The sequence below is a fragment of the Rhipicephalus microplus genome, chromosome 6 (assembly GCF_043290135.1).
Source record: "Rhipicephalus microplus isolate Deutch F79 chromosome 6, USDA_Rmic, whole genome shotgun sequence".
Taxonomy (NCBI): Eukaryota; Metazoa; Arthropoda; class Arachnida; order Ixodida; family Ixodidae; genus Rhipicephalus; species Rhipicephalus microplus.
In genome coordinates, this window is record NC_134705.1 from 60,018,932 (window position 1) to 60,045,865 (window position 26,934).

The window sequence follows — 26,934 nt, forward strand, 5'->3', positions numbered from 1 at the left end:
ATTTGACAACATAATGGTGACGATACAATCAGTTTATACATTTAGTTATCATTTTGTGTAACGAGTTTGGAGTTAAATTATCAGTTGAAAGTCTAGTGGTTGTAGTGTTCGGATATTTCTGCAGCCTTGTTTTGTTTCACTATAATATGTATACAATACACCTATTGATCTTGTCATCATCATCATCATCAGCCTGACTAAGACTACTGCAGGACAAAGGCCTGTCCCATGTTCCGCCAGTCCACTCGGTATTGATCTTGTACCTTTAAACAAATAGTTAGCACTGGTTTCAATCAGATAAGAGCTTTTTATGAAATGCGCGACTCACACGAGATTTTGTAATAACTTCCCTCGGAAGAGTTTGGGGTGACAGGTTATGACACTACCCCAACACAGGCCTCCGATGAATAAATATTGAAATGGTCCATCATGAACGCTAGCGCGTTCAGACATGCGTGAAAAAACTCAAGTACAACCGTAAGCTGATATATGGCTGACAGTAATGCTGAAGATGAGACCATAGGACCATATGGTACTCAGCCAGACTCACTCACTCATACTTAGCACCTGTTCAGAGAGTTTGCAGACCTATGGCAGCCACCACTGTGCCCACAGACTTAAACCTACACAGTACATGTATATAAATGAAGTTGGTAGTATAAAAGTGTGCACACACATTTAAAAATGAAATATGAAAACAAAAACACAGACAGAACAATGACAGACATCTATGGGACGACAAGTCCTGCAGTTGATGGGACACAATTTTTATTATTTTTTTTGTGATGGCCATAAGTCGAGAGAAAAAAAAAAAGAGAAGAGGAGAGGCAGAGTCAAGCAGGTGTTATGGCTACTGTTTTTCCTCGCTCTATTTGCCCTTGTTTTGGCCATCCTTGTCCTTCTTGGTCGTGTCTCCCTGGGTGAGCTCTCCCAGTGCATTGCGGACAGTCTCGCTCTGGGGGTCCACACCAGGGAGGTTTTCAAGGACATACAGCAGGAAGGCGGGGTCCCGAATCATCTCGTAGTCTTCGGACTCTGCCTCATCCTGCACAACGGCCGTCACTGAAGCTTCAATGGGTTGAAGAGCACAGCTCAGGGGCAGGCAGAGTATTCGCCACCAACCCATTAGGTGTGGCCTACCTTCTTGAGCTCTTCGGACTCGTCCGTCTCCATGGGCTCCTCCTTGACAACTACTGCAGGTGCTGCCCTTGTAGAAGGACCGTCAGGCTCTGTAACATCAGCCAAGGTGTCGTTTGTTTAGCAGTTATCAATAGTACAGGAGTGAATACAGTATAGTAGTTTGAAGCGACGTTGGAGAAAGAAATGTTGGAGAAAATTTCTAACAATATTCGTATCAGATAGCACTGTGAAGGCGTTTCTTTTGTCTAAGTTGATGAAGCACTGGTGGGGTGGTGTTTCAAAGTTGTCTTATCAAGAACGAGACAATGCAGAGGCTGAATTGTATTTATGTAATAATTGTAATAATTTGGTGAAACCAAAGTGTTGCTGACAACACTTTACATGTGAAAGGCTAGGATGCCATTTTCTAAGCCTCTCCTCCTTTTTCAACTTCTGTGAAAGCCCAATTGATATGGCGGACAAGGCTGTGCTCCTTTCAAATCCGATGTTCCAAATCTGCCTCGTAGACGTCAATCTATAAGAACGTCTTAAATTTTGGATGATAAAAATCTTGGGCGTCCCATTTTTCCGATTTCTTGCCCTAATTTCAGGTCCAAAACAGCATTACCTGAGCCCCCACCTCTGTCTCATCAGTCATCTCTATGTTGTAACCAGAATTTTCTTGGGTCAACAAATTTGCAACCATAGCAGAGCCTGGCAGCTGTGCTGCAATAGGAGAGTGTGATGAGGTCAAGCATACTTAAAATTTGAAGGGGCCACTTCCAATCGAACTTAGACTGAATTTGTCTTTGAGAAGTTCGACCGACCGTAGCAAAGCCCAAACTGCAGCTTTGTCTCAATACGAGGCTGTGATGAGATGAAGCATACTGAAAACCTGAACGGGTCACTAAGTTAGACGTTGACTCTATATGTCTTTAGGAAGTTCGAATAGTAAACTTTCCAGAGCGATCAAATCAAACAGCAAACACTAACAGAAAAATGTTCGAAATTTCGAATATTCGCACACCTTCAGTTTAGGCATTTCTGAGACTGTTAACGACTCGGTAAAACTTTTCTGATAGTGGCAAAAATTATAAGATCGTTCAACACAACTGTGCTAACGAGCATGATTTTATCCTACACAAAAGGAATTATGATTTTAAATTTGACAATGAAAGTTGACAGAGAAAAACTGCTAGCGTCACTTAACAATGATGTGGTTTATTTAATCTACAGGCAAGAGAAGAAATCATCAGAGGTACACTCACTTTGCTTAAAAACAAACATATATAACTTGAAATTTTATTTTACGCACTTGAGGCAGGTGTAGGTTGTGCCAAAGTATTTTTTTTTCCTTTTTTCCACCCCTCTCACACATTCAAGAAGGCGCCTGGTGGTGCTACGTTCGCCTGCACCCGGCGCCACTCACACACGCACGCACGCACGCGCGCGCGCACACACACACACACACACACACACACACACACACACACGAGAGTCTTCGGCAAATAGCAGCGCGACTGATTTCAGGAAATTTTCGAACCATTCCTGCTAGTCCAACGTAATACAGTCAAGTCCACATGCGTAAAAAGCACATTAGTCAACGACACCAATATACACCGAGGTTCTACATAGAAAAATATTTTGCCATTACACTCCGCTTCACCAAGGCGTGCATGCTAGAGCAAGACTGATCTGGGTGAATTGGTTCGTAGCAATAGGAAGGCAGAGCGTGACAGACAATACAAGTGCTTGCTAATGTTCTTCGCCCACTGTTTCAGTTGCACTTCACTGTCCATGTTGGCACATTAGCATAAGCAATGCAGAACACCTACACACAGCTGAAAGACAGCTGGGACCTAAAATTTTTTTTGTGAAGCACGTTCTATGTTTGTATTAGTAGCACGTTTGGCATGAGTGGCACCACTACAGTTTGTTTAACAACGCCGGCATACCAGTGTTGCTCGAACAGATGAACTTTTCTGCTTGACTGCGGTGGTTTTCCAGGCCGACTAAACGAAGCTAGAGAAACTGTGGTAATAGTATTTTATACTAGAAGTTAAAGGCGCAAACACGACACGGATAGAGAGACAATACACACACACAAGGAGTGGCACTTCCAACCAAGATTAAAAATTTATTTAGAAAGAGCACAGAACCACACCTTAATGCCCAGTTGCATTCAAGTAGCGTAACTTTTTTGGCGATATTGAAATGGAGGCTACGCAGACACATAGATCACCTAATTCTATTATTCTCTTGGCCTCAATGATTAGGAACACAATGACAATCCCAGAAGTGAATTGCGAGGTGGCCTTCTCTGCCATTTATGACGTTATTATACTGCCTTAGCTTGTCATTCAGGCATGACTCGGTATGGCCTACCTAACTTATACCACACAACAAGGATTACTCGTAGACCACATGCGTCTGACAGCTTACATACTTGTTCTTGTGGTTCACATTGCAGGCTGGAGCTTTCCTGAGAAAAGGGTTAGTCATCTTGCAGAGACTGGAAAGCTTTAACAAGACAGAGAAGACCATCGTTACATCAACATGTTTGGCTATATTTTTCAAATTATGGGATATGCGGTGTACATAAGGAATCAAAGCAAACTCGTACTGTGACCTCCCATTGCACAAGGAAAGTGGATTCGCCGTCTCCCTACGGTACCTTCACAAATAGAAAGCGCTTCAAGCGATCTGTCTTTCCATGCCGCGTAAATGTCCAGATCAAAAACTAAAAAGGGAAGCTAAAAAGCTCGGTGAGAATATGAACCTACCAAAGTTCGTTAGGGACATCACAAACAGCAAATCAGGCACTCTCAAGTTCTTCAGTGCAAAGACTCACAAGGAGAGTTGCCCCCTCAGAGTCATTGTGTCAGAACTTGACACTTGGCAGAAATGCCTTGTCTTCCTGCACGATTGGTGATCCCTATCAGGTCAAAGATTTCAGTGAAGTAGTAACTTTCTTTCCGGGCAAGCAGGGATAGTTCTGTATGCTTTTTCGATTGAACAGAAAGACTTGTATTGCTCCAAGCTGAAAAATTCGTTCCTTCAGTGCACCCAGGACACCACAGACCAATCCACCCCCTGTCATTTCAAAACGATGCAGGTATACCAGTAGGAAAATTCATGGCAACACTAGAGTTGTATTTGAGTTCGACTTAGAGTGGGACGGTAGCCTATAGGGAGCTTGCATGAACGGCGGCGACGCTATGCACTCAGGGAGTGCATCAGTGCAGTCGTGTTTGCGAGCGTTGGCGTAGCTTGCAGGCGTGATCGAGAGCGAGCACGATGCAAATTTAACTCCAAGAAATGTCTTGCACGATGTCAGCCTCACCGGAAGACTATATCACAACGCTGTGCCAGAAAGACCTCGAGCGTTACAATGCGACGAGAAGTCGCTCTGAGTGGATCGATTCTCGCTTCGTGCGGGCAACAGTGCAAGCGACATGGACTTGTGGCCGCGCGTCGACAGCTCCAATATTCATGGATTTCTTGTTCCGAAGATGAGTTTGATTACCCGGGAGCTGTTGAAGTTGATAAAGGCCTTCGAAGGTCACAAGTTCTGACGAGTGGCTGGTTGTGGCAGCCTTACCTGGGTGATGAAATTCGCCGCCGATACCGTGGCCATCGTCACTCAAGTCATCATCATCGTCATCATCAGCCTGACTACGTCTACCGCAGGACAAAGGCCTCTCCCATGTTCCGCCAGTTAACTCTTTCAGTACGGCGCCATAGGCCATCAGACACGGGTGTCCGATGACTTCAAATCTCCCGCAAAAAATAAAAACAGCGCTTTACAGACAAGTTGCGCCATCTGGCATACTCTTTGAAAACTCCTCTTACAGTTCCAGCTTGGTTTGTTTACATTTCGCGCCCCGCCGTGGCGCTGAAGACGACACTTGAACCGAAAGTGGTTACGAGTTGCGTGCGAGAATGGCGTCTCGTCAGCGTCGCGCTCCTCGAAAGCAGACTCTTGCAGCAAGTATTTCGGTCGCTTCTCATGCCGATTTTTCTGACCTAAGCAGTAGTGATGGCTCAAGCAACGATGCGGGATCGTCAGATTTTAGCTCGGACGACGACACTCCTGCTGCGCAGGGGCCTCAAGCTTCGACAAGCGCTTGCAGGTAAGATTCGTTTTCGACTTCGCGCTGTGTATATATAAAAAACGCACTTCATACTTGACGACAGTGCTATTGTTTGTTTCTTTAGGGTCTCAACAACATATGGCCGGGATACTTTGCCGAACTCATCGCGCCGTGTCAAGTTTTTGCCAACGAGAGAACCAGGTGCCTATGTTGGAGCAGTGATGCGGAGCGACGCGCGTCGGTTCTGTAGAGCGCTGGATTTTTTTCTGTTGTTTTTCACGACCGAAGTGATCAAGACTGTGTGCGAGAACACAAATAAATACGCCTGGATGCACATATTGGAGAAACAAACCTATTCTCGGCGTGACGGCTCCTGGGAGGAAGTCACTCCATTGGAGATGCTGCGACTAATTGGACTCATCATCTACATGGGCCTTGTTGAAGTACCGCGACTGCACTTATATTGGCGGACCACAGGAACATTCAGTGACCTGCTGCCACCAAATATTATGCGACGAGATCGATTTTTCGCGCTGCTTGCCTTTCTGAGTGTAGGGGACCCAGAAGACGCAGCGGCGGCAGCATCTGATGGAAAGATATGGAGGGTGTCGTGGCTGCTGAGGCACATAAATCAACAATCAGTAAATTTCTTCCAGCCACAGCGGGACCTCTCCGTTGATGAACGTATGGTCAAATCTAAAGCCCGATCAGGAATCAGGCAGTACATTAGGGACAAGGTGACTAAATTTGGCTATAAACTCTGGGTACTGGCAGATTCGAAAACCGGATACACACTTCAATTCTTCGTGTACACTGGTAAGCGTGAAGCACCGGGGCCTCATGGCTTAGCCTTTGATGTAGTGAACAGGCTTTGTACACAGTACCTTGATCAGGGATACAAAATTTATATGGATAATTTTTACACATCAGGGAAACTTTTTGAACATCTGCTTCAGCGCAAGACACTTGCATGCGGGACAGCTCGCAAGGACCGTCGCTGCTTTCCAGCTGAATTGAAAGACACTGCATGGGAAAAACGGGCACAGCGTGGAGACATTCGATGGATTCGGAAGGGTAGCATCCTCTACATGCAGTGGAAAGACCGCCGGGCTGTGAGCTTGATGAGTACAATGCACACGGCAAACCAGCATGTGCCGGCCAAAAGAAGAGAGCGAAGGGGGAGCCAGTGGGCTCTGAAAGTAATCAAAAAGCCGCTCCTTGTCCACGAATACAATGCTGGGATGTTAGGTGTGGACAAATCGGACCAAATCATTGGCACTTACAACGTCCTCAGAAAATGCGTGCGATGGTGGAAAACTCTCTTTTTTCACTGTGTTGACATCGCGTGCGTGAACAGCTTCATTCTCTTTCAAGAGCACCGAAAAAACAACCCAGAAGTCCCAGAACTTTCCAGGAGCATTTATTTTGATCAATTGGCTTTTAGAGAAGAACTAATTCATCAGATATTTGATTATGACGAAGTCGCACAAGGACACGCCCCCATTTCACCCCCCTTCGCACCATTGGACCCTCTTCGGCACCAACCAAAAAGAATGGATAAAAGAAGAAACTGTAAAATTTGCTACGAGAAAACAAAAACACAAAACAGAACAAGTGTCTATTGCTCCACCTGCAAAGTTTATCTTTGTTTCGTGCCCTCGCGCGACTGCTTTGCCGAGTGGCACAGCCGTCAAGGCCGCTAGATTTACGGGCATCCAAAAATGCAGTACTTAGAGCACCGCATTGATATATATACTAACCGATAGCTGATAGAATAGGGTTCAATTTGTATATTTCAGAATTTCAAAAATAATTTTCTGGTTAAGCATACTCGCTCACTTTTTTGTGTTTGTACTTTTTTTGTGCATGTTTGTCTGTAATTGACAAATAAACTTTCAATTACTATAAACCTCACAGCACTGTCCTTTCATAGTTGGAAAGCCAAATGAAAAAGCTACGATTTGATATATAGCAATGCTAAAAGCTAGCAGTTGTTCAAGAGAAAAAAATTTTTTTTCTGGAAGCACTGAAAATCGGCCATTTTCCCTCCGTAACGAAAGAGTTAAATCGGTCCTGTGCTTGCTGCTGCCAATTTGTACCCGCAAACTTTTTAATCTCATCTGACCACCTAACCTTCTGCTTCCCCCTAACCCACTTGCCTTCTCTGGGAATCCAGTCAGTTACCCTTAATGACCAACGGTTATCCTGTCTACACGCTACATTTCCGGTCCATGTCTATTTCCTCTTCTTGATCTCAACTATCATATCCTTAACCCCGTTTGTTCCCTAATCCACTCTGCTCTCTTCTCATCTCTTAAGGTTACACCTACCCTTTTTCTTTCCATTGCTCACTGCGTCGTCCTCAATTTAAGCTGAACCCTCTTTGTAAGTCTCCAGGTTTCTGCTCCGTAGCTAAGTACCGACACGATACAGCTGTTATATACCTTCCTCTTTAGGGATAGTGGCAATCTACCTGTCATAATTTGAGAGTGCTAGCCAAATGTGGTCCACCCCACTTTTATTCTTCTAGTTACTTCCATCTCATGGTTCGGCTTCGCGGTTATTACCTGCCCTAAGTATACATAGTTTTTTACAACTTGAAGTGCACTATTACCTATCTCGTAGCGCTGCTCTCTTCCGAGGTTGTTGTACATTACTTTCGTTTTCTGCAGATTAATTTTAAGACTCACCTTTCTGCTCTCCTTGTATAACTCCGTAATCATCAGTTGCAATTCGTCTCCTGAGGTGCTCAGCCATGCAATTTCATCGGCGAAGGCAGGTTACTAAGGTACTCTCCATTAACTCTTATCCCTAACTGTTCCCATTCTAGGCTTCTGAAAACCTCCTGTAAGCATGCGTTTAATAGCATTGGAATGATTGTGTCCCCCTGCCTAACACCCTTCTTGATTGGTATTCTGTTCCTTTCTTAATGAAGCACTATGATAGCAGTTGATCCCCTGTATACTTCTTCTAGGATGTTTAAATATGCTTCATCGACGCCCTGATTTCGCAGTGTCTGCACGACTGCTGATATTTCTACTGAATCAAACGCCTTCTCGTTATCAATGAAGGCTATGTATAGTGGTTGGCTATATTCTGAGCATTTCTCTATTACGTGTTCGAAATCCTGCTTGTTCCTTTGGTTGATTGAATTCTAATTTTTTCTTTACTCTGTTAGCAATTACCTTTGATTGATATATGGGGTTTAACGTCCCAAAACCACCATATGATTATGAGAGACGCCGTAGTGGAGAACTCCGGAAATTTTGACCACCTGGGGTTTTTTAACGTGCGCCCAAATCTGAGTACACGGGCCTACAACATTCCCGCCTCCATCGGAAATGCAGCCGCCGCAGCCGAGATTCGATCCCGCGACCTGCGGGTCAGCAGCCGAGCACCTTAGCCACTAGACCACCGCGGCGGGGCAGCAATTACCTTTGTAAATAGCTTGTATACTACAGAGAGCAAGCTTATAGGCCTGTAATTCTTCAAGTCCTTGTCGTCTCCTTTCTTATGTATTAAGATGATGGTAGCATTCTTCTAAGACTCTGGTATTCTTCCCGCCAGGAGACATCTCGTAAGCAGGGTGGCTAGTTTTTCTAGCACAATCTCTCCTCCATCTTTCAGCACCTTTGATGTTACCTGATCCTCACCAGCAGCTTTGCCTCTTTGCATGCTCTCCAAAGCTTTTCTGACTTCTTTTATCATTACTGGTGGCGTGTCATCTGGGTTACTGCTAGTTCTTGTAGTATTAAGGTCCATAATGCAATAATTGGAAGCCTCAACCAACGGGACACAAGAGAAGAGACAAACAAGTGCAGACTGAAACTCAGTTTATTCAGAGAAGAAATTATATACCAGAAGGATGAGAAAGGGAAACTACTGGGGAGAAGGTTCCACCATGATCAGGTGTCGCCCAGAAATGTTATTTCACAACCTAACAGTGATATAGATGGTGAACACAACTATCTATATTCTTTTTAATAAAAAAGGCTTCCGCAATCTTTCTAGTTTTCATGTCATGATGGCTGTATAAGACAGATGTGCGCGAAAATTCAGGTACGCAGCCACACTTTTTGCAATGGGTGGACAAATGTAAACCCGGGGCTGAATGAAGGCAGGTCTTGCGAAGAAAGGTTGTGGTGTCAAGCATGTCAATTCCTTCATCAATTGTCGATCTAATGTCGTTTATTGTATTCCACTGTCTTGCGGCAGGTTATACATTGGGCAGACTGGGCGTTGCTTGAATATTCGCTTGCGAGAACACTACAACGCGCTGAAATCAGCCCCGGGTTTACATCTGTCTGCCCATTGGAAAAAGTGTGGCTGCGAACCTGAATTTTCGCGCACATCTGTCTTATACAGCCATCATGACATAAAAACTAGAGAGATTGCGAAAGCCTTTTTTATTAAAAAGAATATTGATAGTTGTGTTAGTTCACAGTCTATATCACTGTTAGATTGTGAAATGTCGTTTCTTCACGACACCTGATCATGGTGGAACCTTCTCCCCAGTTGTTTCCCTTTCTCATCTTTCTGGTATACAATTTCTTCTCTGAATAAACTGAGTTTCAGTCTGCGCTTGTTTGTCTCTTCTCTTGTGTCCCGTTGGTTTGCGCTTCCAATTATTCCATTATGAAGTTGTACCAACTAGCCCGCCTGCTAACCCTACTGCAGTATTAAGGTTGTGGTTGTCCCGGCTACTGTACAGATCTCTGTAAAACTCCACCGCTATTTTAACTATCTTATCAATATTGGTAGTTATTTTGCCTTCTTGATTGATATGTGGGGTTTAACGTCCCAAAACCACCATATGATTATGAGAGACGCTGTAGTGGAGGGCTCCGGAAATTTTGACCACCTGGGGTTCTTTAACGTGCACCCAAATCTGAGTACACGGGCCTACAACATTTCCGCCTCCATAACATCAGATACCTTACGGCTATTAATCCCCTTCGAAAGCTCTGCCAGTTCTATTTTGTCTCTTTTACTTGAGACTTTCATGATTTGACGCTTCTTAATGAGATTCTTCATTTCCTCGGAAAGCTTGCCAGTGTCCTGTCTAACTACCCTGCCTCCAACTTCCACTGCACACTCCGTATTGATACTCGTATAGTACCTGTTCTGAAGAGAGACTGTGAATTTCTGTACTTTCCCTCTCAGTGCCAACTCATTGATTGCCTTCTTGCGTATCAGTCACTCAAGTAAGACGTGTTACACTACTTGATTTTGCCGTAGATGCTAATGTTTAATTCTGCAGGTTAAACTCACAGTGTGTTTACAAGGCCCCCATTGACATCTTACTCATGGGCAAAAGTGATGGAGAGGTCCTTGCCGCGCACTGCACATGCATGGCCAGGAACAGCGAAGCCTGCTTGCATCCCACTGCGCTGTTATTCTATGTGGAGCACGACGCACGGGCACGATGAGAGCGCTCAATTTAAAACGTCTTACTTCAGTGACGATGACCACGATAACGGCGGCAAATTTTTTTACCCACAGATTCCACAACCAGCCACTTGTCACAAAGTTGTGGCCCTCGAAGGCGTTTCTCGACTTCAACAGCTCCCGGGTAATCAAACTCGTTTTCGGAACGAGAAATTCATAAATATTGGAGCTGTAGACGCGCGGCCACAAGTCCATGTCACTAACACAGTCGCCCGCACGAAGCAGAATGGGCCCACGTCGCTTCTTCGTACCACTCGAGGTCTTTTTAGCACAGCGTTGCGGTGTAGTCTTCCGGTGAGGCTGACATCGTGCACAACACTTCTTGGAGTTAAATTTGCGTCGCGCTCGCTCTCGATCACGCCTACAAGCTACGCCAACACTCGCAAACAGAACTGCCCTGGTGCACTCCCCGACCACCTCTGACGAAAAAATGACTGCCTACCCAGAGTGCATAGCGTCGCCACTGTTCATGCAGGCTCCCTATACCTGCAAAAGAGCGGCGTTTTTATAGGTGCCAGTTTAAGTGACCTGTATTTAGCTCACGCAGGCAGGACCATTTCTAACCTTCTCGAAGGTAGCAATGTCATCAGGGTTTTTAGGTTCGTAGATAAATTTTTAGTTCATGTAAACAAACGGTTCATGTGCACCGACCAAGTCGTTACTAACAACTTGACAACATTTAGGCATGTTTTATTTCCCTTAATAGTTGATTGGTTGATTTATTTATGGGGTTTAACGTCCCAAAACCACCACAAGATTAGAGACGCCATAGTGGAGGGCTCCCAAAATTTTGACCACCTGGGGTTCTTTAACGTGCACCCAAATCTGAGCACACGAGCCTACAGCATTTCCGTCTCCGTCGGAAACGCAGCTGCCGCAGCCGGGATTTGATCCCGCGACCTGCGGGTCAGCGGCCGAGTACCTTAGCCACTGGACCACCGCGGCGGAGCACCCCTTAATAGCGACCCATAAACTCTTATCAATTCGACTACAGTTAAACCTGCTTATAACGAACTTCCATATCGCAAATTCCTCGATATAACAAAGTTTTTCTATTCCCCGCCGGTGCTCCATAGAAGCACATGTATTTACGACCTCTATGTAACAGAGTAACAGCGGGAGACAACCTTGATATAATAAATTTTCCCCGCGGACAATCAAGAAATTTCAACTCGGGTTTTGGCATTTCGGTATGAGCATGCATCTTGCGTGGGTGCCCCGCCGTTACCGAGGCGCGAAGCGGCGGCGGCACACACTGCGCAACAGGCGAGCGAGAGGCGGGCCTGCACCCCACGAGCCGGCATTGAAGCTCTGCTTGCCGCTGCGGGCGCATGCGTAGATGTGCCCCCCTCCCCTCCCCTGCCCGCTTTGGCAGTGCCACGCTTTTAGTTAGCATCACATATGTGGGGCCGCGTTGCATATGAAGGGCCCTTTACCGAATAGTTGTCCGCTGTATCCGTGTATGTGTCGTTCGCTCTTCTTTTTCGACACCGTGCGCACGTGCATGGTTTCACTGCGCGAGCATGGTGCGGACAACCATGTCGTCACCACTGAGAAGATGTAAGGTCAGACACAGGTTGACTTGTCACGCACTTCCGTCTTGCGCCGTGAGTTCGGAGGCTCATAGCTTTCGAGATTAGCCGATTAGTTTTGGCAACAACACGACGACGTATTGAATGCAATGCAACGAACACAATAGCGAAAAATTGTAATGTTATACGAACTAAGGCTGGCAGCCAACTAGTTTGGATCCGATATCACAGAACTCCTACAAAACGCTGATGTGAGCAAATACGGCCGCACTGTGAAGTGCCTTTTTTCACCGTCCTTTGGCGTTGAAACCGCCCTAATGCTTGCCGAGATTTTCATGCTCGTTCAAGATGGGTAGTTTTCTTTCTGTTTGAGCATTCGACAGCAGTTCAAAGACGCGGGGGATGTTATCTTATACACCTTTCATGCGATAAAGATGGGCCGACTCATTTGATCTTCGCTTCAGTTGCACTCGCGCGCTTTTACTCACTCGTGAAAGTTACGACGCGTGAGGCATGTTATCAATTTCGACTTGTTATGGAACATGGCGGCGACGGCAAAAACCAGCTGAGAGTGTCCATATAACTGTTATCGCAATAATAACGCAGTTTTTACAGCTAAATAAGCGTCTTAGGTTAGCACTGCCTTCAATCTCCGTCTGTTTAATTTGTGCATTTATTTTCCTAATTTTCCAGTGGCTTGCCATGTCCCTATTCTTACGTAGCAAAGGATTTCTTGCAGTTCAAGCATCATAGCCACATTGAGAAGTTACAGTTTGCAAGATGGAATGCATTTGGACCCTTTAGAGAAGAATGGGCCCAGAACTGCGGAGGCATCAAGCTTTGTCTCAGGAAATCTATATCTGGTCGGGGACGTCTTAATGGTGTCATCATTGCCAAGCACTAAAGCTATTACAGTTGGGCCATTAAAATAAATAAAACCAGCTTGGAGCACATGCGAAAAGCTGTGCGGTCCACATATTTTCACATGGCATCAAAGGATAACAATCAATCTCATGGTCTGCTCGAAGGACACCGATATTTGGTGTAAGTTCAAAGAAGCCCAGTCAAATTGTGAACCATTCGTTCATAAAAAACAACTTACAGCATCTGTTATTGAGGCGGTTAAACCAAATTGTCTGGAACTAGCTCATGCAGAATTGCTTGCTAAATGCCTCCGTGGGAAAACTCAAAACCATAATGAGTCGAATTGTTGTGTGGGAGCACGCTCCAAAAGAATGTTTTTCTTGGGCACTAAACACAACAAATATGCACTCTTGATGCTTTGTTCACTTTTAATGATAGCAATATAGCCCGTGTGAATGTGCTGAACTATTTTGAAATTTCGCCAGGCCACTGCACAGTGCAAGGCCTATGCAAACTTGAACTACGTCGACAGTACTGTGCTGACAAGGGCTGCACAGCAGACGACAAATGATGCTTGCCAGGCAAAAAGTTTCAAGACAAAAAGAAAAAATGATGTTGGTGATAAATATCTGACTCGTGCCTATCGAACGGGTCCGTCATATTGCTGTTATTTCATACTTTTTAAATAATGTTGTTTTTCAACTTAAGGGGAGATGCTACTCGAAAAACTATTTTCTTTAATAAGAGTCTGCATTTAACACAAATTGGCATGCTAATAGAGTTTTTTCTCCATTTTTCAAATATGTCATTTATTTTCATGTAGATTGCTTGGTTTTCTTTCTGCAGGTCAGATACTGCAAAATTATGGCCATTGTTATGCAACGATTCTGACCTATAAAAATTTGAGATAAAGCATGCAGATATAGCTGACTATGATCCTTTGGAACTGTAGAGTGCAAAAAACTATATAAATTTTGTGTGTAAAAAGGTGAAATACAATAATAAAATAGGAAATTTTACTATGGCTCTAGTTGCCGAGGGCTTTCAATGTTATGTAATTTTTGAAAAACATAATCAAGCAGCACTGACAATCTGAATAGATACTTGCACTCTATGGGCCTTCATCATGCTATGTGTAAAATTTCACAGAGGTATGACAATTCTAAGTATACGAACTAGCGTGTATAAGAAGCACAGATCACACAAAACTGCAAAAGGAGAAAAACGCATTTGAAAGTCTGAAACCCCTTTTTTTTTATCACAGAGTTGTTAGAAATGCATAATCTTTGACCATAATGTTCAACAGAACTTTGAAAAGCACTGCAAGTTACTAGAACTGTCCTGCAGCATAGGTTGTGCCCTCACGGTCCTTGTGAGCACTCTCTTCTAGCCGTGCCCTTTTCACTCCACGACGACGGTGGGCCCTTGCTTCTACTGTCAGACGCTCGGACATTCTCTTGATGCGCCTCGCATCGCGGGAATCACTGAAAGTAACTAGATCTCTAGATGGCAGTATGTTGAGCTCTTCCAGGATGTGCTCGAAAGTAGCATGACCCTTGTTGAATTACAGGATTGCCATAGCTGCGGCAGTCTCGACAACCGTTCGGGAGACAAACTTAGTCTTGGGGCAAAGTAGCCAAATTTTGCTGTTCACGGATTCCGATGCGTACTGGGTTTTCCCTTTGATGCATCGAGCAAGGAGCTTCCCATCCGTTAGCCGCTTATAAATGGGCAAAACAGCCAATCCCTGTGCTTTTGTCAGGAGAGGTGTGTGGCGTGGTGCAGGTTCACCAAGTGCTTCAGCGCGTTGATGTTTGCACCACGACTCTGTTCCTGCAGGGCAAAACTTGTTGCTGCCAGCATTGTCAGTAGAGCATGAGTGGAAGTACGAAGCCCATACTGCAGTGTACATATCCCGTACACTCCCCCTGTTGCTTGTTATGGCAATCTGATAGTATGTTTGGAGCTTCTGAATGGCTGGCTCTTTCATTTTCTGCCCTCGTGGTAATGGCACATGCAGCTTCCGTAGCGCGGTGCCAAGTCTCTTGGCCACATGATTAGTGCAGTCTTCTTTTTCTATATTGACAGCACCATAGACTTTTGACTCTGCAACTGCACTATATGCTTTGCTGTCACCGTCACTCAAGAATGTCATGAAATGCAGTGGGGTGTCATAAGTCGATGTTCTCTGCCAAATGCGCATTGCAGCCTCCGTTTCCATGGCATGGGAGGAACAGTCTGCATTTTTTTCACAGACTGGGCCATGGGACGCCTGCCACACTTCCTCGTCTGGGCCCATATCCTTGTGCCTACTGCATGTCAGGCAGTAATTTGATATGACCTCGAAGTCTAAGCAGAGGCCAGTATCTAAGGAGATAACTGCGCCGATCCCGTTGTGGCTTTTGTGGCCCCTCTTCTGCCAAGTGCCGTCGAACATAACAGCCACATCAGTTTCGCCTGCTACTTCTTTCGTCAACTCTCTGGATCGGCGCAAGCCGATCCAGAGAGTTGACCGATCCTCACTTGACTCACAGCTGCCATGGCAGCGGTGTGCACCTTCTTTGCTATCGAAAAAAATCCTCGGTGGTGCATTGGCTTTGGGAGTCCAATAATGGAGCAAAATCTCGACAATTGCTCATGCCCAATGCCGACAGCGCGTGCAGCCACCACCGCCTTCACATTTACAGCGAAACTATCTCAGGAGCTCCCACTGCCGTACCGTTGGCTCACTCGGCTGCTGCCGTCCGCCGTAACACGCAGTGACGTATAAGAGCACGAAAGAACAGTCGCTGAGCATTCGCTGTTATCGCAATGAAGTTCGAGGAGCAACGAAAGTCCCTTGCACTTTTCTGCTGGCTCCCGAACGGCAAGTTTTTTAATACCGCAAGCAGGGCATGCCGCACCAGCCACAAGTGCCGTCAGCAAGAGGGTGTCGCACAAAACTGCCGTTGCACAAACCTCATCGCGCTGTCTTTCGTCTTTTTCGAAGAAGCCGAGCTTCTTTTCCGAAGCACTGACGAAAGAAAGCGCAGCGTCAATCCCTTCATCGCAGCCACTGTCGCTCGCGCACTCGTCGATGTCGCCGTCAGGCCTAGCACACGTAGGCGCGTTCTCGTTCGTCGCCGTCGTTCAGGGCACTTTACGCCGCCTTCCCTTGAACTTGTGCTTCGTTCGAAACTTCTGCGGTCTCACGTTGCACTTTTTCGGGCTTGTCATCACGGAAATATGCGTAGACGCGCAGAAAAGAAGACGGACCAAATGCCGATGGCCGCCACCAACACAGCTGACAATGACTCGGTAGCCAATGGCGATGCGGCTTAGGGTGCCGCGCGTTTCAAACCGCTCAAACCACGTGATAAAAAGGCCTCGTTTTTTTTTTTTTTTTTTGCCCACGTACGAAACTGGCGGTCGTCGGAGCTGTAAGAAGAAGGCCGGACGCAACATTCCCAACCGATCGTGGTGGCGGGCGGCACTGCGACGGGGAGCAGCGCGCAGTCAAAGATGGCCAATATCGGCGCAAATTCACGAAATTTTGAGCCATCGCGATGCCTTCATACACATTTTTTTGCATTTTGCGGTTCGAATTTAGTTTTGAAATTTTCACAGATGAAAGAAGAAGGTTTGAAGATTACAATGCAATAAAAATCAGAAATACGAGAAATTTCGCTAAAAACGCGATTTTTTTACTCGCATCTCCCCTTAAGTGTGATTATCTCAAAACGTGCTTTTTTCTTACTTGGTTCCTTTTCCTCAGCAACCAAATTATCTACGATCATAGATTTTGGCCAGTATTTTGGCCAGACAACAAAATAGGAAATCTGCTGTAGTAGAATTGTTTTGCGAGAAAGTGCTCTTCTGGCACACAACATCTAATAGCTTTATCGAGTGATAATGAGCATTTTCAGTGTTAAATCTGCTTCAGTAAAAAGAGGAATGGCTCATGATCACAATGATAGTAAAATACTTACTGTAGCTTTCATGGCTATGGAGAAAAAGGCACTAAAACTTCGCCTATAATACATGGCAGGTATAGGGCTTACTCTGTTCCTTTAAGGGGGGACGTGGCAAGTAAAACTAATTTTTTTATTAATGTACTGTTTGTGATGAAACTTGGTGTGTGTATGTGGATGATTGTGAGGATTCCAAATATGAAAACCGTTTTCAAATACCTCTTGTACTTTTTGAGTTACAAGCATAATTATACTAATTAATGCTCTTCACACTTAAAGAGATAATTATTGCTAAATGAAATTATTTTTTCATATTATTATGTTCCCAAAGCATCAACTTGTGCAAAGAAGCTATTAGTTGATTTTTCTAGTTCTTGTAACCATAAATAAAATTTCCAAAACATGGATGTTGTTTTGCGCACACATCGCAGTAATTATAAAATGTGTTCTAAAAATTTTAAATGATGAGTAAGAAGAGAGATAAAGCTTTATTGCACTGCTAAAGGCCTCCTGAGCCTAGTGCAAAAAACGGAACGACTCTATCAGTCTTTGTTAGAAAATGACAGATGTTCTAGCGAAGGCACATAGGCGAAAATCAAGAGTTGAGAAAACTGACTTTGAAAGTTCACTCTTGTTTGGAAGTTCACAACATGCCTAAAACACTCAGAATCCTCCTGGGCAGTAATCCTGAGATGCTGTGGCCTTGGCCTCTGTAGAGCGCAACCCAGTTTTGCGCTTCTTTGTCGTGGAACAATGCGCCTTTTGAGCCCTCTTTACCCTTTTGGCATCCTTTTCGGCTGCTCGCCGCAAAGAGCAGTCTCCTGGATTGAAGCCCAGTTGAGCAGTAATCTCTTGCAGCGCACTCTTGCAGCCACCATTGAAACGGCAGACTGCATCTGCAACTGCACTTTCCACACTTCGAAGGGAGGCGAACTGGCTCTTGGACTGGAGTGACCAAATGAGGCTGTTCATACTCTCCACAGCGTTCTGGGTTTTTCCCTGCGCACACCTTTCAAGGAGCTCTTTGTTCGAGAGGCGCTTGTAGATTGGCAGCAGTGCCACTCGCACGTGAGGGGGCAGTTTATGTTTGTGAGGCGGCAGCGGCTCTCCCTTGGCCAATGCCTGATTGTGCGGGCACCAGGAGTCAGTCCCACTTGGGCACAGGTCGTGGTGTGGATCCTGGTCTGTGGATGTTACATGGTAATAAGTGGCCATGATGGCCCTCTCCATGCCAGGAACATCGTTGGGGTGGCTCTTAATGGCCCAGCCATAATAATTCGTCAACTTCTTTATAAGGCCCTGCGTCAGCCGGCCTTTGCCACCCATGCTCAGTCCTCGGCCTTTGGATTTGTGCTCATCAAGAAGGTGGCGCAAGGAAGTGCCCATTCTTTTTTTCACATGGTTCACACACTCCTGTTTCTTAATCAACATGTAGCCATACACCTTGTCTTGCGTGAGGGCAAGGTACGTACGGCTGTCACCGTCGCAGAGCACATTGATGTATCGAAGCTTGTACTTGGTAAACGATCTTTCAAACATGATCCTCGCTGCTTCTACTTCCATTTGGCCTGCATTAGCATCGGTGTTCTTTTGGCACTGTGGCTTGTGTTTCTCAAGCCACTCCTCATAGTTGTCGTCACCAGGCTTGGGGCCAACAGCACAGCCTTGGCAGTAGTTGGACAGGACACAGTGGTCCAAGACCAAGCCTGTGTACAACTCGATTACACAGCCCACGCCAATATGACTTCTGTGCCCCCTCGTCATCCACGTGCCGTCGTAAATGACGTCAATGTTGCCTGGCACTCCTCCTAGGTCCTTGTAAATGTCATGCACCTTCTGTGCACTTTCTGCTTCAATGCGGGTGGCAGCTGATGTGGTGGCAGGGTGGCTGTACTTCCTTTGCAGTCTCTGGTAGGACTTGTGGTGCAGTGCTCGATGCGAAATGTCCATCGCAGAAAAAATGTCATTTATGGCAGATTGTTTTCTGCCAACTGACTGCACAGCCCTCAAAGCACGCACGTTTACCTCAAAGGGGTTCGTTTTTTGTTGCCCGGAGCACCTCGGGGACGACCACGCACTGTTCACTATGTCACAATTGTCACAAAAAAGTTCCATCCTCGCCGCGAGTCCAAGGCAGTGCGTAGTCTCGAGGCGTATCGACCCTTCGTCGCACTTGTTGCACTTTACTGACGAAAGCAGACCGTTCAGCATCTTCTTATTTACAATGAAGAATGTGGAGTCCTTACCGCCGTCATTTTCGTCGCAGCCTTCGTTCAGAAGCTCGAGCTTCCGCTTTGAAGCGGACTTCGATGCTACGGCATCCAAAACATCCCGCCTTGTCTGCGCCCGCTGCGCGATTTCTTCACTGCTCGGAATCTGGGCCGAAACTCGCGATAGAATGTTCGACGCGCGCACGCCCGGAGTTGCAACGGCTGCCGACGCGGTGCCACCGCAATCGGGTTCGCGAGAGCGTCCATCACGGTCGACGGCATCCGGCGGTCTGACATACGACGATGTGGCACCTTCCACACTCTCGGCCTCACAACAATCAGCGAAGGGTCTGAGTAGAGGCTCCGTGACGCTTGAAGAGCATGCTCCGTCCGGAACTGCGATTGGGACGGCAGCCGCAGTCGTCTGCCCTTTGTTCCAAGCTTTCCGACGCTTGCCGTACTTGTGGACGCTCCGGAACTTTTTTTGCGACAACATAGCACCGCAGTATGAGCAAGCACTCAGAAGAGACCACCGATGTAAACAAAGCTTGGTAAAAAAAGCACGCGAACTATCACAAAAACAGCAAACTGGCAAAAAACGAAGCGCACGCCGGATGATTCTCGACACGGCGGCCGCAGATGCGCTCGCGCTTCCAAGGTTGCCAAAGTGCGCGGCGCAGCTTTGACCAGTAAGAGGTCGCGCCTGCTACCACGTGACCCGCGCAGCCAATTGCCGTTCTTCGTTTTCGTTTTTTTACTTGCTCCTCGCGCTTTTATTTTCACTCGGCGAAATACGAGACCGCGACCATCGGGAAGCCGGCTCTCTCCTCTTTCCAAAGCTACCAAAATGGCGGCCCACGGTCAACAACTTGGCGCGTTTGTGCGGCGTGAACAACACCGTTTCAGGGGCTTTTTTTTCGCACTTTTCGGCGACTAGCCTCGGCAAAAACACTATTTGCGGGATTTGTAGCGCACGTTTCGCTGTAATATTTTAGAACAAGGAAGTTGAAGGTCTGAAGATTACGAAAAAAAATAAATCAGAAAATCGCATATTTTGACCAAAATCGGCACTTTACTTGCCGCGCCCCCCCTTAAGTGGCGACTGGCATTTGTTTTATTATTAAAAAAACAAAACTTGATAATGCCCGCAAGAACAGCACGTGGTTTCAGTTTTCGAATTTCAACGGCACTACTATCGCCATTGTTCCCACCAACCAGTGTTATGCACATTCATAAAAATTTTTTTTTAGAAATTTCTGCTCACTTTCCAAAGAAAGCACTGCAAGGTTGGACACTTCAGACAGTATGGTTTTTATTGAAATATAAAATCGAAAAGTGATGGACAGTGGAGGGTCCCTTTAATGAGGATAAAATCTACGAAAATTACCACAAATAATGTTTTCCCGCACTTGTTTCAGCAAAAGGCATCCAACAAGGATGCATAGAACTATCCTCATCAGCACAAAAACAATGAATAATTACTCACGTGCCTGCTGGAGAGACATCTGCATGGCATATGCAATTTGCTCATCCTCTGTCATTGCTGAGAAATCTGGCAAGCTGGCAGTTGTAGTCGGAGGAGCTGGATCTGTTTCCATAGACATAGCTAGGGCTCTTTCCAGCAGCCGTTCCTCACTCGAGCCAGCTGTGAACATGGAATACCATATTTACTCACGTAATAAATGCACTTGCATAATAAACGCACCCCCAACTTCATTCGGCAAAGTTTGTTTTTTTTTTTTTTTAGTTTCCCTGCGTAACAAATGCACCCTCTACATTCATTTGCTGCAATCTCTTGCTTGCTGCTTCCATACTTGCTGTATCTCTTTCGTGTTTTATTATAATGCCAACCCCCTTTGGCCACCTCGGCTCGCTCCCTCCCCACCTTCGCCCACTGCTGCGCGCTGTATTGTTTTTCTTTCTATCTGTGTGCGGTACATCCCCAGTCTTTTTTAATTATCCATGCGCCATAGCGGGGTTCATGAATGATGCAAGTGTAGAGGCATCGCAGCTGATAACCACACAGCGAGCAAAGGTCACGAAACTGCCCACCCCAACTGACGGTCACTCCCAGCAAATAGGAAACTTGAAGGCCCAACCACATGCATGCAATTTTCGAGCGACGACGACAGGATTTGCTGTCACCATGGCTGTTGCAAAGGGCCATTCATCGCAGGCTTCTGAAAAACCAGAAGCAAGTCGCTTGTCATCCAGAAGGGATAATAATGAATTCTGTAACATGGTAGCACCCCCGATTCTGGCTTCGGTTGCAATTTGCTCTTAGTGCTTGTTATCCACGCACACTTTAAGGAACGCATGACATAGGCTACCTTTTCTACAGTAACTTCTCATGTGAACAGCGAGGCAGCGGCCGTGCTCTGACGGTAATCTTGTTATCGATGGTTCATTAGGATGTTTCGGTGGTACCTGGCTGCAATGTTGGTTACTTGCTACAATGCCAATGGCATCGTCGTGCAAGGTTGCCGCAAAGTTGGCAAAGTGCGTTGAGTGCACGCTTCTGGGCGCCCCTCGAAATCACAGCCGATACCACTGCTTCGGTTAAATCATTGAGAGGAAAGATCACCGCGAAATGCTTTTATGACATGCGCGGGGACAGCTTGCAGAAGATACCGTATTTACTCGTGTAATAAACACAGTTATTCCCCCCAAAAATCGGAGGAAAGTTGGGGGTGCGTTTATTATGCGGGGTAAATTTTACGAGAACTTTTTTGGGATGAGCAAAAAATGTGGTAATGAAAAAACAAGTTATGTCGCATAGCTTATTGCAATCGACTTACGCGTACACTGTTTGGAAACGGCTTCTTCGTTTCACTTAACTTATCGTCGATGGTTGATGGCGCTATCTTCTGCAAGCTATCCCCAGGCCGCCCGCACACGCCATAAAAGCGCTTTGCGGCTATCTTTTCTCGCAATCGTTTAAACCGCAACAGTGGTATCTGCAGTTCTCGGGAGGTGCCCGAAAGCATTCGCTACGTGGCATGACGACGCACTTGGCCAACTTCACAGCAGCCTCACACGATGGTCGTGACGACGCTGTCAACATTGTAGCAAGTAACAAACATTGCAGGAAGCTACCCCCAAAGCTTCAAAACAAACCGTCGATAACAAGATTAGCGATAAAATCTGGCCGCTGCCTTGCTTCTGCATAAGTGTGGATAACAAGCGAAGCGGGAATCGGAGGTGCTATAGTGTTGCAGAAATCATCACGATCTTTTTTGGACAACAAGCAATTTTCTCTGGTTTTCCAGAAATTTGCGACGCGATGGTGACGACTGACCCTTCACGACAACAAATCCTGCCGTCGTCGCTCATTAATCACGTGCATGAGGTTGGACTTTTGTGTATTCGCAGGAAGCGAGAGTGAATTGGCGCGGGCAGTTTCATGATCTTCGCTTGCTGTGTGCTTATCAGGTGCGATGTCTCAACACTCATACCGTTCATGAACCCCGGCACAGATAAGACAGGAGACGTGCCGTGCACCGATAGGAAAACGATATCGCACACGAGCAAAGGGGGGGGAGGGAGCGAGTGAGCCGAAGTGGCCAGGGGGGGGCAAAATAATAAACGAAAGAAATTTAACGGGTGAGGAGGCGCCAGGCCAGGTGTCGGTTAGCGGTTCTGCAGCGAATGAATGTAGGGGGCGAGTTTATTATGCGGGGGAAAAAAACAAATTTTGATGACTGAAATTGGGAGTGCGTTCATTATGCGAGTAAATACGGTAGTGCCACCAACTACCGAAAATGAGTCAAGTGCAACAAAGAAGCTCTTCCCCTACACTGTACGCGTATGTCAAAGGCGAAAGGCTAAGCGACACAACTTTTTTTGTATTACCGCACTTTTTTTGGTCATTTCAAAACAAGTTTTCGCAAAAATTTCCCCACATAATAAACCCACCACCGACTTTGCTCCAATTTTTCTAGAAAAAAAAATTCGTTCATTATGCGAGTAAATACAGTAGTTACAGTGTAAACCTAAAGCCAATACTTGAGGAATGTTTATGTAGCTGAAGCGACAAATAACCTGTTGAAAAGATAAGGAACAACATAGTAGAGCAACGACGTGAATGTAAAAACACCAACAAATTCTGTGGGTTCTGTGTAATCACAAGCTTCTCAACAAAGCTGTAGATAAAAGAGTGCACGAATGCAACACACTGGTGAAATTGCAGCTATTATCTCTCAAAAGTGTGCTTGAAAATTGGGGGATCCTTAAGCTTCGCCTTTAAACGTTGAACGCGATAGCGAAATCCGGCCCCTAGTGCACCTTTCAACCGCTAAGTGTAAACTTATTCATATGTTTTGTTACATACACATGCACGCACACAGTAGATTGGACTAGCGCGCGCTCTAATTGCCGAACGGGCTCATTTTCCTCGTGACACTTGAACAAAATGCGTTAAAGGGGCCCTGAAACACTTTTTCAAGTAACCATGAAATGAATTCACTAGAAGAGCTTATTGTCTCACGAATACAACACCGCGAAAATTTTAAAAATCCGTCCAGTGCAAGTGGAGTTACAAAGGTTTGTCACATGCTGCACTTGCATTATTTCTTCTCTCGTCCCGACCGACGAAAGCACTGGAAGCTAAGCAGGGTGGGGTGGCAGGGCAAAAAAACTACCGCGCCTCGTGACCTTGAGCACTTTTTTTTTCTTCGAATGCGCGGCTTTTCCAGTGTGATGGTGCGTGCAAGTGTGGACAAGTAGTGGCCTTCCACGGCTATCTCGGTAACTTGATTTTTCGGTCACAGACGACTTTTCGCTCACAACCAACAGGGCCGGCGGCGGGTTTTCTGCAACACGAGCTTTTTAACGCTATCGCACTAAAAAGTATGCAAGGAAGACTGCAGCCGTACATTCTGCCTCAGCTGTAGAAGGAGCCTGAGTTCCTTCCTTGGCAGAGTTGGCAGCTGCCCGCCTGGCATCGTCCTCCTGGCGCTGGCGCTGTTCTTCCATGGACACACGTAATGCCTGGAAAAGATCATACACACCACGGTTGATTTTTCATTACTTCGAAGGCCCATGTTGGTTGGAAACATTTCCAAGGGGAGATATTACATTGTTACTACAGTACATGAGTCAGTACACTTCTTCACGTCCACAGGTTTATGAAGGTAGTATCAGTATTAGATATGATCCGGTATAGATCTCAAGAGGCTGCTCAAGAAGCTGACAATTGCCAGAAAAAAAAAACACCATGCTGGTGTAACCAATGCTGATCGAGACAATAAATGAATTCATACATTTGTCGAAAATTCAGTGTTTGCTCTGTCACATGCTAAACAGCTTCGCTAGTCATACATCTCCACAGAGTTGAAATGGCTCCTCACTTTAATGCAGCCAAAAATGTTGCACCTGGAGAACCTGCAGTGCTACTGTGGAAGTTACCACCATGTACAGTCAACTCTCGTTAATTCAAACTTGAAGGAACCTCTGAACTTTGTTTGAATTATCCAGAAGTTTGAATTATCAGAAATTCCCAGATATATGAATGGGCAAAGTGATATCACACATCATGATTAGGCATTGATTTTATCCCATTTAAAAATTTTTAAAACATTTTTATACCCTAACTGCATGATATGAATAGAAAGCAGAGGTGTAAGGTCCACAAGTTTATTGGCCATCTACTGTTGATCAAAAGTTCTAAAGAAATTTTGAATTGCCAACTGCTTCTTTGCTCTATGTGCAGTCAGCACAAAGCTCTCTATACCTGTTGCGAAGCATCGCTGTTAAATATGCATGTGCTTTGTTCAAAAAGTTTGTTTACTACCAAAGCCTTTTTCCTGAAGGCCTGAGGCACTTACTTTTCATTTTTAGACTGTTAGAATAATAAAACCACACACATTTTTAAACAATAGTGGCAAACCAGCAGATATTTTTCGGTATTGAACTGCATAAAGTATTAATTAAGCGAATGATAGAGTTTGAATTAAGAGGCTTAAAAGTACATTGAAAGAATAAAGGGCGAACCAAAGAAAAGGAATTTTGTTTGAATTAACTAAAAGTGTGAATTATCAGACTGAATAATCGCGAGTCTACTGTATCTTCAGTTGGACTTGCGACACTTTTCCACAAGAATAATACCACCATATTTACTTGAGAAATGCTGACACCCCCCCCCCCCACCATATCAGCAAATATATGATTTTTTTTCCCCCTGAAGTAACTATCGGACCCCTGAAAATTGCAGCAAAAATGTCTGCTCTTTTCAACACCTGATAATGATAGCGCTCGACAGCCTGGCGCCATATCTTAAGCATCATGTGCACTATGAACGGCAAAGGAACCAGAGTCTTCGAAGAACGCTAACATCATCTTAATACATAAGAAAGGAGGTGACAATGACTTGAAAAATTACAGGCCGATCAGCTTGCTCTCTGTAGTATACAAGCTATTTACAAAGGTAACTGCTAACAGAGTAAAAAAAACATTAGAATTCAATCAACCAAAGGAACAAGCAAGATTTCGATTAGGCTACTCAACAATCGACCACATTCATACTATCAATCAGGTAATAGAGAAATGCTCAGAATATAACCAACCACTATACATAGCCTTCATAGATTACAAGAAGGCGTTAGATTCAGTAGAAATATCAGCCGTCATGCAGACACTGCGGAATCAGGGCGTCAATGAAGTATATATTAACATCCTGGAAGAAATTTACAAGGGATCAACTGCTACCATAGTGCTTCATAAAGAAAGCAACAGAATACCAATCAAGAAGAGTGTAAGGCAGGGCGACGAAATCTCCCCAGTGCTATTTACCGCGTGCTTACAGGAGGTTTTCAGAAGCCTTGAATGGGAACAGTTAAGGATAAGAGTTAATGGAGAGTACCTTAGTAACCTGCGCTTCACCGATGACATTGTATTGCTGAGTAACTCAGGGGATGAATTGCAACTCATGATTACGGAGTTAGACACGGAGAGCAGAAAGGTGGGTCTTAAAATTAATATGCAGAAAACGAAAGTAATGTACAACAACCTCTGAAAAGAGCAGCGCTTCGAGATAGGTAATAGTGCACTTCAAATTGTAAAAGACTATGCCTACTTAGGGCAGGTAATAACCGCGGAGCCGAACCACGAGATCGAAGTAACTAGAAGAATAAGAATGGGGTGGACCACATTTGGCAAGCACTCTCAAATTATGACAGGTAGATTGCCACTATCCCTCAAGAGGAAGGTATATAACAGTTGTATCTTGCCGGTACTTAAATACGGAGCAGAAACCTGGAGACTTACAAAGAGGAGGATTCAGCTTAAATTGAGATCGACGCAGCGAGAAATGGAAAGAAAAATGGTAGGTGTATCCTTAAGAGACAAGAGAGCAGAGTGGATTAGGGAACAAACGGGTGTTAAGGATATCATAGTTGAAATCAAGAAGAGGAAACGGACATGGGCCGGGCATGTAGCGCATAGACAGGATAACCGCTGGTCATTAAGGGTAACTAACCGGATTCCCAGAGAAGGCAAGCGGGTTAGGGGGAGACAGAAGGTTAGGTGGGCAAATGAGATTAAGAAGTTTGCGGGTATAAATTGGCAGCAGCAAGCACAAGACCGGGTCAACTGGCGGAACATGGGAGAGGCCTTTTTCCTGTAGTGGACATAGTCAGGCTGATGATGATGATGCACTATGAACACACGAGTTTCCATCTAATCCAAGCCAAGCCAAAGTGGCAAGTGTGTTATGGTCCCT

The 26,934-nt window shown here is 45.4% G+C and overlaps 1 protein-coding gene across 2 annotated transcripts in view; it reads right to left on the reverse strand.

The window, feature by feature from the left end:
• Positions 1-751: 751 nt before the first annotated feature.
• The window catches only part of LOC119167630 (26S proteasome non-ATPase regulatory subunit 4), a 36,652-nt gene continuing 10,469 nt past the window's right edge, over positions 752-26,934 (reverse strand). For both annotated transcript variants that reach the window (XM_037419133.2, XM_075866006.1), the window contains 4 exons: positions 24,092-24,206; positions 20,704-20,862; positions 1,141-1,229; positions 752-1,045 (listed from right to left, as the gene is read on the reverse strand). In XM_037419133.2, the coding sequence (XP_037275030.2) occupies positions 869-1,045; positions 1,141-1,229; positions 20,704-20,862; positions 24,092-24,206 (540 nt within the window). In that variant the 3' untranslated portion in view covers positions 752-868. The remainder of the gene's footprint in view (positions 1,046-1,140; positions 1,230-20,703; positions 20,863-24,091; positions 24,207-26,934) is intronic.